The sequence below is a fragment of the Ictidomys tridecemlineatus genome, chromosome 3, assembly GCF_052094955.1.
Source record: "Ictidomys tridecemlineatus isolate mIctTri1 chromosome 3, mIctTri1.hap1, whole genome shotgun sequence".
NCBI lineage: Eukaryota > Metazoa > Chordata > Mammalia > Rodentia > Sciuridae > Ictidomys > Ictidomys tridecemlineatus.
Window position 1 is genome coordinate 204,257,542 of NC_135479.1, and position 14,611 is coordinate 204,272,152.

At 42.3% G+C, this 14,611-nt stretch overlaps 1 protein-coding gene across 6 annotated transcripts in view; it reads right to left on the reverse strand.

The window, feature by feature from the left end:
- Nucleotides 1-11,237: 11,237 nt before the first annotated feature.
- Tiam1 (TIAM Rac1 associated GEF 1) overlaps nt 11,238-14,611 on the reverse strand; it is a 359,774-nt gene continuing 356,400 nt past the window's right edge. For all 6 annotated transcript variants that reach the window (XM_078044523.1, XM_078044519.1, XM_078044520.1 and 3 more), the window contains one exon: nt 11,238-13,678. In XM_078044523.1, the coding sequence (XP_077900649.1) occupies nt 13,209-13,678 (470 nt within the window). In that variant the 3' untranslated portion in view covers nt 11,238-13,208. The remainder of the gene's footprint in view (nt 13,679-14,611) is intronic.

Here is a 14,611-nt window from a genome sequence, read left to right on the forward strand (position 1 = left end):
CCCCTCCCTCCCTTCCTCCCTCTCTCCATCTGCTTCCCAGCTCATAATGTGAGCGTGGGAGTGCTTTACGCCTACATATGCTTCTGCCATCCATGATTTGCCACTTTCACCAGACACTCAAACAGATGGAACCACCTGATCTTGGACTGGACCCTCCGACCCATGGATATACCTCTCTTTACTTCATAAGTTAATGACCTCAGTTATTCTGTTATAATGACAGAAATCTGGTGAAGATAGACACCCTACCTTCTCACTATCACAGAATCTCCATGAGGATGATAACTATCTTGACACCCCAGACACAAAGAACAGTGCCTGGTGCCTCACACACAGAGTACGCTCAGTAAGTGTTTGGTGGAGTAAGTGATGGAGCTGTCCTAAGCAAGCAGCAGGAATTCTTTTCCATCACGCATGCCAAGAACCCCATTGGTCAGAGTCAAGTTTCTCCTTTGTCACTTTGTAGCCGAGATGGCAGGTGCCATTCCTTGAGTTGGACAGCCTGTTTTAAGATCCATTATCCAATGGATACACAAATTTGGGGTTACTCAGGAAATACAATCCAGCAAGAGAAAAGAGCATAGTATTAGGATATACAAATGATGTCACTGGCTGGGGAGGAGCATAAGAAGCCAGCCACAAAGAGAGCATACTATCTGGTATTTATGTGAGGGAGACACTACAGACACAGGAAATGCTCTGAAAACACAGAGGTTATTCTTCTGTAAGGGAAATGTGTATCTACAAAGGAAATCTACCAGGAAGAGGATAACTAAACCCCAAGAGACTTAGCAATGGAGGTGACTCTGACCCAATTCTGCACAACAAACTCCAGAGCCTCTTTCCCTTGTTTTAGCTGAAGGTTCAACATAAGCCAGAGTTTGAAGTCACTTCTTTGCAACTTACTTCTCTAGATAGATCTGGTTTTGGTCAGCTTCGTGTCACTGGGACCAAAAGAATTGATAAGAACAACTTAGAGGAGGAAAGTTTATTATTTGGCTCATGGTTTCGGAGGTTCAGTCCATGGTAGGCTGACTCCATAGCTCTTTAAGGCAGAACACTGTTAGCAGAAGGGTGAGATGGAGGAAAGCAACTCAGGACGTGAAAACCAGGAAGCGGAGAATATGCTCTGCTCACCAGGAAAAAAGCATAAACCCCAAGTCGTGCCCCAGTGATCCATCTCCTCCAGTCACACTGCAGCTGCCTATGGTTACCACCCAGTTAATTCATATCAGTGGATTAACCACGGATTAGGTTACAACTTTTATAATCTAATGATTTCACCTCTGAAAATTCCTGCATTGTCTTACAGACGAGCTTTTGGGAGACAGCACATATCCAATCCATTACAGCTCCCAAATAAATATGAGACATAAATGTTAATAAACTTGTTTTTCTCTTGTTAACCTGTATTTTCTTTCAGGAGTCATAGCTCAGAGCTGAGAAGGGCAGAGGTAAAACTAGTTTTTCCTTCCCCACGTTGCTTGGTACTCATTATGTAGCATACTTTGCTTGCCTCAATTTTAAAAGTCATTTTAAAAGGCTCCTCTCCCTCTTTTGAGACTCTTCCTAGGTCCTTACCTCTCATCAAGCTCACAGTTAATTAAAAAAGCAAAACTATTTATTTTTCCTTTTACTTTAAGGTCTAACAGAACTTGTCTAAGGCCTGGACACACCATGACATAAATTCTTTATCTCAAATTGTCTTCTGGAAAAACCACTGAGGTCTTTGACTAATGATTGAGTTTGGAATCAATTTTTTAAGAACAGACAAGAGCAGGAATAAGGGACCTTTGGAAACCTTAGGAAAAACATCAAGATGCCTGTCAGACTTGCTGGCTGCTATGGAATTAATGACCACCCTGGCACCCACCTACCTATGACTAAAATATTACTTCCCCCAAGTCCCTATTAAGCTCAGCACCTGCAACTGATGTGGAAGGGAACTTCCACCTTCCAGCTTGCTGGCTTCTTGTCAATCAAGCTTTTTCCTTCTCCTATAGTCACTCCATCTCTGGAGCCGATGGCCTCATCAGTCAACAGAACTGAACTTTTCATGGTTACACAGCCAATGACTTGAGACAGTCAGGAGCCACCATGAAGTGGACCCCCGGATGCAATAAAGGATGACCCTTGGTAGCAGTCCCTGTTGCTTCTCCACCCTTTTCTCTTTTCCAAACACCAGGGCGGGACCTGATCAAACTGCAGAAGTAGAATGTTTGCACAAGATAAATTTTGTTACCAGTGAAGCAAACTTAATAAACCTTCTAGCTTCCCTTGTTGCTTGTCAACTTAAAAATCACTCCTTTTGGAGGTCACACAGCTGGGCCATATATTATTCGTTTCCCACTAGCTTCAGAGTAGATGACGTCATGGGTTATGGTGATAATGATTGCCCGGGTGACTTTTCAGGGACTTGAAGTCTGCTTTTGCTGAAACCAGTGACTGTTCACCTGGGCCAAGTGTCTGGTGCGTGACGGGGGTAGGGGGTCTCTGTCTCCGTATTGTCTGTCCCCTTTACTGCCTTGACTTTGGGGACAGGTTCCACTCGGCTCTGTTTGTAGACGTGCTGATTGCCCACCGAAGCCGCTGGGTTTTCTCCTACCGGCCTTTGTGCATTTTTCAGCAGCTATAGTGGCCCAAGCCCCCAGAGTCCCTTAGCCCTATGACGAGGCCCAGAGCCAGTCATGAGGATGTTTGCTCAGGATGACTGTGTCAGCTGCAAGAGCAACTCAGCAGGACAAGTTGATGGTGACCGCCCTGTGGGCCAAGTCTTGTGTAAGGAGAAACATCTTTTGGACTGTGCCCCTGGTCAGTGGACATTACCAGGTCCTAGCCCACACCAGCAGATCAAGAAAATTTACTCTCCCTTTGTTCTGGTCTCTTGCTCGGTGCGGCCTCCCCCGTGAAGCCCAATGAAAACCTTGTCGCCTGTTCATGCCCACTTGACTTGATATCGTCGTCACCGTCACAAACTCAGAAATTCCTATCTCTGATGTCCACTTGGCCTTCTCCAGCTTGAGAGGCCAGCTCTCCTGTCCCTTCCCCGAGGCAATTTCGTTTTGCTATGTCAAAATTTCTTGAAGATGAACCTCTGCCCAGGTAGAGTAGGACCAGTTCCTGGTAGAAGCATTACCTTTTGTTTGTTTGTTTTTTAATTGTCAATAGACCTTTATTTATTCAAATGTGGTGCTAAGAATTGAACTCAGTGCCTCACACATGCGAGGCAAGCGCTCTGCCACTGAGCCACAAAACAACCTCAGCCTGCATTTCCGTTTTTAATCTACTGAATGGTAGTGGCAGCCTGCAATCCCAATCTCAGGATTAGTGAGATTGCTAGACTGTACATCTGAGACCTAAGACGTTACCTTGGACTGTTCATAAGACAGCTCTTCATGAATTAAACCTTGACCAAATTTTCTGGGTTATTGGAAAACAAATGAGCAAAATAAAATGATGAATGAAGAGTGGCAGAACATGCCAGATGGAAACATGCTTGCTGGCCTGTGGGTTAACTTGACTATGGTCATGGAAAAGAGGCTGGTAGGAGAAAACCCCCTGCCAACCCTCTATTTACCTACAGGCAGGTGTCCCCCCTCAGCTCTCTACCAGGAAGAGTCAGCTTTAGACCCTCATCTGCCTGGCAGTGGTGCAGAGAAATCTACATGCCAAACACTACTAACCAGCCTTCAAGTACCATTGGCTTCTCATTTATTTGCCTTCCTCTTCCTTACCTCCCCTGGAGATTGAAAGTTCCTTTTTTTTTTTTTTTTTTTTTTTTTGTCTTGTTACTTCTCTAACCATGTATATTGCTCTTTGTCCAAGACACTATAAATCTTACCAAAGTTCCAGGCCACCTCTTTGGGAAGTATTCTTTTCTTGAGTTTTCTCCCATGTTAATATGAAATACTCATCTTAATAAACTTGTTTGTTTTTCTTTTGTTAGTCTGCCTTTTGTTACAGGGGTCTCAACTAAGAACTCAAAAGGATAGAGGGAAAAAAATAATTTTTCATCCCATATACAGTCGATTAAAATTTTAAAAACTCACAGAGCACTTTTTAAAAGAATTTCAAGAACTATCAACTGCTGGAGTATTTGGGGGTAGGGAATGATGAGAAGGAAAGTATTAAATCTATGTGGAATTCTCAAGTGTGTTTCTAGTAAAAAATGAGTCAATAATGTAATTTTTATTAAGACAAATTGCGTGTGTCCCAGACAAGTTTTAGTGAGGAAAAGAATGAAAAATCAGTTGATGGAATTCTATGTGTATTTGTAATATAGATCTCTTTTTGTGTAAAAAGTTTTATGAGTGATATAAAATTCAAGCAGAAAGAAAATTATTAAATTTGTTATGTCTTAGCTAAGACAGTGGAATGGATTTTAATTTTTTTTTTAATTTCAAAATTGAGATGCTTCAGATTCGGCCACCTGAACATGAATTATTTAGTAATATTGTACGTGACATAACACACATCTACAAGCTGCTAGTCTGATCCAAGCTTTCACATTTGTTTTAGAAATAAAGTGTGAATAATAAATGCACTTTGAAGGTGGTCTTTCCATTTTTTAAGTTCTACATAAAAATTTTTAATCACTTATATCTCTGTCAAATCTAGAGAGACTTTTATATATTTAACAGGGTGAGGTAGAACTCTTAAAAAAATGAAGAATACAAATCCCTAACAATAACAAAGGCATTTTCCAGATGTTCTCTATAAATGCCAATTTTCATTCAATTGGTCAAAACCAGAGCTAGAAGATACACACATGGCACCATCCCATAATTTCATACTGAAAGGCTGAGGAGCCAATGAGCATGAGACCTGGTAGGACCACAAGTTGGTACAACCACTATGGAAAGCAGTATGGAGACTCCTCACAAAACTTGGAATGGAACCACCATCTGACCCAATTATCCTACTCCTTGGTATATACCCAAAGGACTTAAAATCAGCGTACTACAGTAACATGGCCACATCAATGTTTATAGCAGCTCAATTCACATTAGCTAAGCTATGGAACCAACCTAGGTGCCTTTTAATAGATTAAAGGATAAAGAAAACATGGTATATATACACAATGAAATATTATTCAGCCATAAAGAAAAATGAAATTATAGTATTTGCTGGTAAGTGGATGGAACTGGAGACTATCATGCTAGTGAAATAAGTCAAACCCCAAAAAACCAAAAGCCAAATGTTCCCTCTGATAGGTGGATGCCAACATACAATAAAGGGAGGAGTATGGGAAAAATAGAAGTTCATTGGATTAGACAAGGGGAATGAAGGGAAGGGAGAGGGGAATAGGAAAGACAATAAAATGAATTGGACATCATTTTCTATGTTCATATATGAATACATGACCAGTAATACTCCATATCATGTACAACCACAAGAATGGAATCCTAAGTTATACTCCATGCATGTATACTAGGTCAAAATATACTCTATTGTCATGTATATCTAAAAAGAACAAATTTTTTAAAAGAAAAAAAATGAGAAAAAATAATAAATTAATCCACATTTATGTAAAAAAAAAAGTTCTGACGTTTCCTATGACCACAAAGCTACAATTCTTTTAAAAAATCAATTCTGGATTAAGTTTCCATTACAATTATTATTGATACACAATTGATTATATAAAAATATATGTTTTGAAAATATTAAATACATAAAGTAAAATTTCACTAGAAATAATAATGAAATGGGTAGGGCTTTTCATTTTGAATTACCTTATGTTATGAGGTAATATAACTAGAGTTCAACCTCAATTCTACTTTGATTTTTCTGTTTTATAAATATAAGCACAGGAAAACCCTGTTTGGAGACTATTGGGAATAAATGGAGCTTTATTATTGCAGTTTTATGAAGTGCCACCCAATTTCTTCCCGTCTTGAATTATAATGCCCAAATCCAGAGATATCATTGGCCATGGTTTGAAGGCATCCTCCAAAAATTCATAATTGGGAACTTAATCCACAAATTCGTATGTTCATGGGATTTGGAGGTGCAACCTTTGGGAAGTAATTAGAATTGGATGTGGTCATGAGGATGGGGCCCTCCAAGATGGCACAAGTGGCTTTATGAGAAGAGGAAGAGTGATCTGAACTTGTCCACTTACTCTGCCTCACCATGTGATGCCCTCCACCATGTTGTGAGGCAAGAAGACCCTCACCGGATGCTGGGCAAGTATTGGGCTTCCCACTCTTCAGAACCATGAGTTAAATAAAACTTCTATTTATAAAGTGTCAGGGGTTTTACTATAGCAACAGAAAACAGACTAAAACATCATCTATAGTTATTTTAAATGCTGCACCACTCCACCTGACAACTTGAGCAGGTCTTCCTTCAAATTGATCGAAAGCAAATAAATAGAAACTACCTGACTTGTTAAGGGGCCAGCTCCCTGGTCAGCATCATCATTGACTTTATCAATACACCATTTCTCTGTGTCCACTGGATGTCCCAGAGGTTCTCCCCTCAAGTGCGATCCGAGATGGCTGAGAAGTCTCTTTCTCCCTCTATCAAGTGGGAGAAGGATGACAGTGAGAGTGGGAGAGAAGAGAGAGAAACTGTATCTCCATCACAAGCTCATTCCCCAGCAGAAGAACTTCAGGAAAGAACTGTGTAACCCCAAGACTGGAAAGGTTGTTGAAAATCTAAAAACCCTGGTTTACTACCAAAAAAAAAAATCTTTTTATAGAATGGTTTTTTTGCTTTGTTTCTTGGTACTAAGGATTAAATATGAAATGGCTTTTAATAAAAGGCATCAAGATTTGCTGCAAGTTAACAAAACTTCTTCACAACCCCATCCATACGTACTTGATTTTCCATCCATCTCCTAAAATTTTTGGAGTTGTTACCATATTCCCATCTGCTTGAGTTTACAACTGAATTGTTAGTTTATGGTCTGCTTGAGCCAAAACTGGGTTCTGGGACATCTCTTGTCCAACTATTGAGTCTTAAAATTTTTATTTTTATTTTGTTTTTATGGTGCTGAGGACCGAACCCAGGGCCTTGCACGTGTGAGGCAAGCACTCTACCAACTGAGCTATATCCCAAGCCCTTACACTTTTTCTTTAAACACTTTGTTAAAAGAAGATGGGGAAGAGGAATGGATTGCCCAAGCATGTCTATGATAAAAAATTTATGATTTTATCACTATCACAGAAAACACAAACTTCATTTAAATCCACAGGCAAAACCAACAGCATTGTGGGGTGAGGGGTATTTAAGATCTTGGGAGATCTGAAGGGCAGAAAACAGTGACACTCAAACTCTTATCACTGCAAATACCCCGATACCCTAGGAACTAATGGCCAAATAGTCCCCCAACACTCGTGTGGCTGAAGGAGGGAAGGTAGAACAGGGAGGGTGCCCAGCTCTCCAAGCTCATCCATCCTCATCTGGTGAGAAAGCCAGTGTCCCGTGGCTAAGCCACCAGCATGTCTGTGACAACATGAAGAAACTGGACAGGAAGCAGAAGGCTGAGTGCTCACCAGAAGTTCAACAGAGATATGGCATCCGGCAATTTAGGAATATGCATCAAAATCCTTAAAATGCACATAAATGCACCAGAAGCTGCCTCTTTAATTATACAGAAGCGTTTGGACCAGCCCACAGAATTATGCAATGTGGTGTCATCCAATTTTTTCATAATAAAAGATCTAGAAGCCTTAATATCTACTGGCAGAGAATTGGTCATGTGAATTATGGTGACCTACGACCCATCCATTAAGATAGATGTGGCATAACTTAGAATAGACATAGTCTCTTTGTAATGTCCTAGGGAAATGCTCTTCACTTGTAACCCTGAAGGCAAAAATCAGGCTAATGAAATAACCCTATATGGGTTAATAAAACGGAATCAATTTTATGCGTACATGCACATGGACCCACGTGTGTGTACTCACACACACATCCATGTATATATTCAAGAAAACAATCAAGGACATGATAACAAAGTGTTAATATCTTGATTGACAGGGATGGGGTTAAAATCAACTACCCATTAACCTACAGTGCAACATATAATGATGCCAGGCAGAAACTTGGGCACAAAGCTAAGCACAACAGAACACATGACACTGTGTCTCAGATGAAAGCGCCAAACTCAAAATCCAAACTGTTCTTGAGAGCAGCTGAGGGAGCCCTAGGTGACTTTCAAGAAAAGTGGCTCAGTGCTGAACGGGCATGTATAACCCCTGGTATCTTTAAAATAATTCCATATCACAAGACAACAGCAGAAGACACACGGCCCACAAGTTAGAAACTGCAGACCATGAGTCCACGGCTTGTCAGCAGGGACACGAGGACCTACCTGATCACGTTGCACTGAGACGCAAACCTGGGTGGTGGGAGACGCTGGCCTAATGGAATAGTGTAACCTATAGGCTGAATGTTGCTTTACACTGTAGAAAGGATGGAATAGACCAGAATAAATTCCACTGTAGATGAATGAGGTTTACTATGCAATGCATTCTATGGGCTGAGAGTGGTGAGATGGGGACAGAGAGAACAGAAACAAAGCGGTCCCAGGGACATGTTTTGGGAGAGTTTCTACCACTGCTTGATTAACAGAAGACAGTAACAAGAAACAGCTCCTACTGTTTGAAGTAGCCCTAAACATTCATGATTTATATTTTGCATATAGATAGCACTTGATACACTGATGCTTTGACTTACATTTTTTTTTTTACTTTAAGATTGTGTGAAGATGATACGCATACTGTAGGAACCATAGCTTTGCAGTTTGAATTTTGCTCTTTTCACAGTCTAGCTGTATGTGGTGTGACACTCTCAAGATGCCAGGTGGCAGCAGTGACCACGGTGCCGGCTAGAAGGGTGAATGAGCCACACCGTGTGCCCTTATGCTGAGCTGGGGTGTCTGGAAGGATGAGTGAATTCAATGGAGTTTTGACTTAGGATATTTTCAATTTAGCACAGATTAACCAGGATGTATCCCCACCTTATGTCAAAGAGGCTTCATGCTCCTTCTCCTTTCTTCAAACATCCACTCACTTTAGAGAGGTCTCTGGGGTAGGCAATGCTGCCATCCTGGCCTCATACATTTTGCACGTAAGTAGCTAAATATTTTGAGTATTGGTTTTTCTCCCTGTGTTTTCACTTTTCCTTCCCTTCACCTGCTCAATATTTCCCCTTCTTCGAAGGCAACTGTGATATCCTGGAAGAGGCACATGCCCAAACCTGGAAATTGCCTGTAAAGCCCTGGGAGGGAAAAGGAGTCGGTTTCAGGTGAAGACGGCTTTTTTCCACTGTTCTTCCCCCTCCTTCCCCATATCCACCCTGCACAGAAAGGGTACATCCACTCGCTGGGGGTAGGGGCCGGAGAGGGCTGAGGGACTAAAGGGGCCAGAGCTTGAGCAACAGCACAGGGAGCAGACAAAACGCTGAGGACCTGAGAGATAACTGGGGGTGGGGGGGGGCAGCTCGGAGTTGGGCAACTGGAAACACTGGAGAGCCCACCTCCAAACAAGAGGGACCCTGAGCGCAGGAGCATTGGCCATCACTACAGCAGCCTTTGCAGACAAATGGACACCAAGACTGGAGGCAAGGACCTTACCCAATGCCCTAAACCCTGACAGCCAGGGAGAACCAGGGCAGTGAGGATGATTTCTGCCAGGCAGATGGAAATGTGACTGAAAAAGAAATTGTTAGAGGGGGAAAGGCCCTGGGATTGTTCTTCTGTACCTAACTTTGAGCACTCACTTCTCTGCCCAGGGCTACTCGGGAATGCAGCCCAAGCCACTAAATATCACTAACACCGGAGGACAAACTGTTGGGATGACTTTATCAGTAAGTGTTAAAGTGCGCCAGTCAGTCCCGAGGAGGACGGAAAGACACCTTTCTGTATCTTCAAATGAATGTATTGATGCATGGTGCCTATGAAAGTGTCGTGGCTCTAAATCACTGTTTAATGTCAAAACACGGGGAGGCCGACAAACTGATGTTTCTCAAATGAACATGCCTCTGAACTATCCAGTGATTTTCTTAGAACAAAACATCATCAGATATTATTACTTTATGTATATATGTGACTGTATGACCAATGTGATTCTACAATACGTAACTCAGAAAAATGAGAAATTATATCCCATCTATATATGATATATCAAAGTATATAAGTGTAGTCTACTGTCATGTATAACTAATTAAAACAAATAATTTTTTTTTTAAAAAAATCTGGTTTGATTTACACATCTGTGCTGAAGGCCCATTTACTGCTGTTCTCACAAGCTCTGGGGGGTTGATGCTGTGGTCCACAGACCTCCACAGGAACAGCAAGGAGCCACAGAGCAGAGCTCAGCAGGCTCTACATCACCTTAGACAGGAAGGAGAAAACCTTCTTACCTGAGGAGGGCAGGTGAGGATGGATACCTCTGACTGGGTAAGGTTTATAAGGGATTCCGGAGGAAGGTCAGGAGACTCTGACAGGAAGAGAAAGCCGGCCAAATCATATTTACCATTGTGTGTGTGTGTATGTGTGTGTGTGTGTGTGTGTGTGTGACTCTGTGAAAAATCCAGGCAGCAGGCCACTAGTGACAAACTGTGGAATGACCCATGAGTTCCGTCATCCAATCCTGAATTCTGCACACCACCCTAACATTTCCCCATGCACCCCTCCACCTGCTCCCTCCAGGATGGGGCAGGAGACTGGGAAAACAAATACGGTTCTACCAAACACCAACTGCTTCTTAAAAACTCTACTGAAGATGTAGACTTTTTTCTTGTCATTATTCCCTAAACACTATAGTATCAACTAGCTGCAAAGCATTTACATTGTATTAGGTATTATAAGTAATCTAGAGATGATATACAGTATACAAAAGGACTTGGCCAAGTTATATGTAAATACTATTCTATTTACATGAAGATCCTTGAATTTAGGTACCCACAAGAGTCCTGGAACCAATCACTCTGCAGATACTGAAGGATGACTGTCATCCCACTATGGGTAATGGATGTATATTTTTGGTATTTCCTGTTCTCCAAGTTTTTAGACCAAGATGTCAAGGAACTATAGGGCTTTTTCCATCTTTTTAAAAATTTTCTTTTCTGTTTTGGTTAAAACTTCAAGCCTTACCAAAACAGTTTCCCTTGATGATCATAAGAGGGACTTTTAATATAGACATTCCCAGGAATTTTCCCCCCAGGGACTCTTTCTAGTCCCATTTCTACTCATCTTCGAGCCCCCAAAAGGCACAGAACCACACTGGTACTTTTCAATATTTTTATTGTTTGACAGGCATTTACAACGTTCCATTCATAGACCTAAAAACATAAAAATAGACCTTCTTTCAGCTTATAAAAGAAATATATAAGAACTTTTGACATCGACACGTCATGACCTTATGTACAAGAGACAATGGCACCCTCTCCAAGCACCAGACTCTCCAGTATTTTCCATGGACGCGCTGCAGGGGGACCAGTAAATTCAACTATTCGACGCCTCTGCTTCAGTTTTCCATCCAGACACAATCGAACCCGAGATGATATGGAACAATGCGGTGATACAAAGGGCATAGAAACCATTCTAAAGCTTTTTAAGAAAACCAGAAGATATAGCAAAAATTTAATAGAATAAAATTTTCAAAAGATCAAGCTCAGAGCCCTGGAAACCCGAAAGGGGGAGGGACGTAGGATGAGAGAGAGGGAAAAGCAAGCAGGGGCACGGAGCAAGATGTTCTGAACTCTCTATTGTCTGGAAATATAAAGTCATAACTGATTCTTATAAAATATAATTCCTAAAGCTACTATAAAATTCAGGTCTTTAAAGTACCTACTGATGTGTCAAACACCAAATAGATAATTTTTTTTTTCCCCAAAAAGAAAGTTTTCATATTATTTATTCTTAGGAAGTGGACATTGTGAAATGGGAAGAAGGAAAAAAAAAAGCTATAAACCTTTTTTTTAAAAAAAATTTGAAAGTGCTAAAACTCGTTTTTGTTCTTCTATTTGGATATCTGTTTAGAATGTTAGATTTATCAGCATGTTTACCCTGTTTTGTTGGCATGAAGAACGTGTTAAATGCAAGAGATGTTTTTGAAGAGGTTGTTTGGTTCAGAGGTTTGGTTATGGGCTGTCAGGGAAGGGGCGGGTCATCTACGATGAAGATGCAGTTTTGATGGGAAAACCAATCAATGATCACCATGGCAACCCCACACGAAGGAGGCTCCCTCCCCTGCCATGTGCTACAGACGCACACACAGCCCATTCCCTGTCTTGTGTCACCCAGCCAAACTCCCATCTCAAATATAGACTCAAACATTAAAAAAAAAAAAAAAGCTTCTTAAAAAAGCAACATTTATCCTTACCATGAGCTTCTTGTTGGCTTTTCGTATATAAATATAAAGTCACCATGCCTCACTCTCTGCAAAAGGTTATATGCTCATTTCTAGACTCAGAGTTACATCTAACACTGTAAAATTCTCATCTCTTTGTGCCCCTGCATCACAGGTTAAATACAAAAAATAGGTTTTTTTTTTTCTTCTCTTTTCTCTCAAGTGATAAATTTGGATCTCTTTTACAAGAGTTTGGCATCTTTATAATTCTATGCAAAACTAGAGCTTCCAAACACCGACATAGAGTCAGACCAGCCATAGTTCAAAACAGGAGAAAAAAATAAAAGGCTCATCAAGACATAAATGAGACCACCCTCTCCTCACACATTCTTAAAGGACACTGATACCCTCAGACACGGAAGAGAGAGGGAGGGCGAATCCTGCAAGCTGTACAGATACTTCGTCTCGTTCCGTTGTGTGTTTGAAAGTGGTTTCCCCAGCTAGGACACTGGCTTCAGACAGGACGGGGTGTGTCATCTCTTTTGTGTGTGCTATCCCTTAAATCAATCTGTCCTAGCTGCTGGGGGTGGGGGGGATCTGCTTTCCAGTGCTATCGATTATTTCTTCTGATTCTGCAGGCCCTGATTAATTGAGAATAAATAAAAGCCCTTGGTAATATACAGAGGACAGGACTCCAGCTTGTTTGGGACCCTGAACAATTCTTTCTGATGTTGTTAAGAATGACGAAGGTGGGTGGCTACATGGCTTCAGAACCGAGTCAGCTGCCGGAACCGTGTGTGCAAGAGTGCGACCTAAGGGGACATTCTCGAGGATGGGACAGGAGGGCGGGCAGAGTGGGGCGGTGGGAGAAGTATGTACACAAATCCTCTGGGGGACACGACACAGTCAGATCTCAGTGTTGAGTTTCCTGGAGGGGGCAAAGTCTTCACGCCTGACCCAAATGACTTCCTCACTGGTGCTCTCCAGACCTCCATTGATGCCCGACAGGGCGGTCTGCTTCCTGAGCTGGGTCATGCGGGACGCGTGACTATCCAGAGTTCTCCGGCCTCTTTCTCGCTGACTGATGGAGGCAGCCTGAAGCTGCTCCTGCAGGTCTCTGTCCACTGCGGTGCCCTTCACGGACTCGCAGAACTCGTCATCGTCACTGAGGATGTCTGTCTCCTTGATGTCATCTTGCTCCTCATACTGAGCAAGATCAAACTGTTCCTCTACCCATCGGTCAGTGTCCCCGCCACCGGGGGGCTGCTGGGACTCTTTCTCCGGGCTGCTGGCGGAGACGGCATCAGAATCAATGGTAAACCTGTTGCGGGCCAGTCGCCGCCTCCTCCTCCCAAGAGACTTGCTTGGGGCGGACACTGCGCACACACACAAAAACACAAAAATAAACCCCACACGCTTCACCATGAGATGGAAATCCAGAAAGCAAAGGAAAGGAACACAACAATGAGGTGATATGCCCTTGACAGTCTCTGGGGCTCAGGGTTTGGAGGCTAGAGGTCACCATCCATCTTGCTCAGACGTCTAGACTTAAGAGGGTGTTGTAGCCACTGACCCAAAGGGAGTAGGCAGGACACAGGAGAGGGTGTGGGCTATGGAGAAGGAGAACTCAACACCCTTTAAAATGACCTATTACTCTAGCCTGTGCATCTGGGAGACAGGCAACACAGACTCTGTAGCTCTCAAGTGCACCTCTAATCTTGGGATCAGTGAGTGATGTCTCAACCCTATGACGTCTTACAGCACAGAATGGGGAAGATCCCTCAGGGCTGTCCCAGGGTCACTTGGCTAGAACAGCTATTCTTCAATAAGTGAGGAGGATGTTATCTTTGGAGATACTACCATGATGCACCAAGGAGGCAGAAGCACTGGTCTAAACTGTGGAGCTTTCTGGGAACCTGAACTTAACCTTTCTTGAGTACATGCTGATTAAGGTTGCCACTCCCTTCTGAAGGAGTACGTGAAAAAAAATACAAATAAAGTAGCTCTCAGAGATATGGAAATGTCTACTAGTCTCCTGTCCCCTTTCAGACAAAGTCCCACATGAACTGTGAGGCTAAGCAAATGAGAGGCTCAGTCCCTCCTAACTGCATTTTGTGAATCATTCTTCCGTGATGCAATTAAGAAGTCAGTGCCTGAGTGGAACGAGAAACAGTCAGGCAGCTGAGCAACAAAGCGCTGCATAAAGTGACTAAAAGTAAGAAAAACTCAGCTTTGAATTCATTCTTTTACCCTACTGCCTTCTAGGAAGCTAGAACTACTAAAAACAAGCAAACAAGGGATGCCACCCA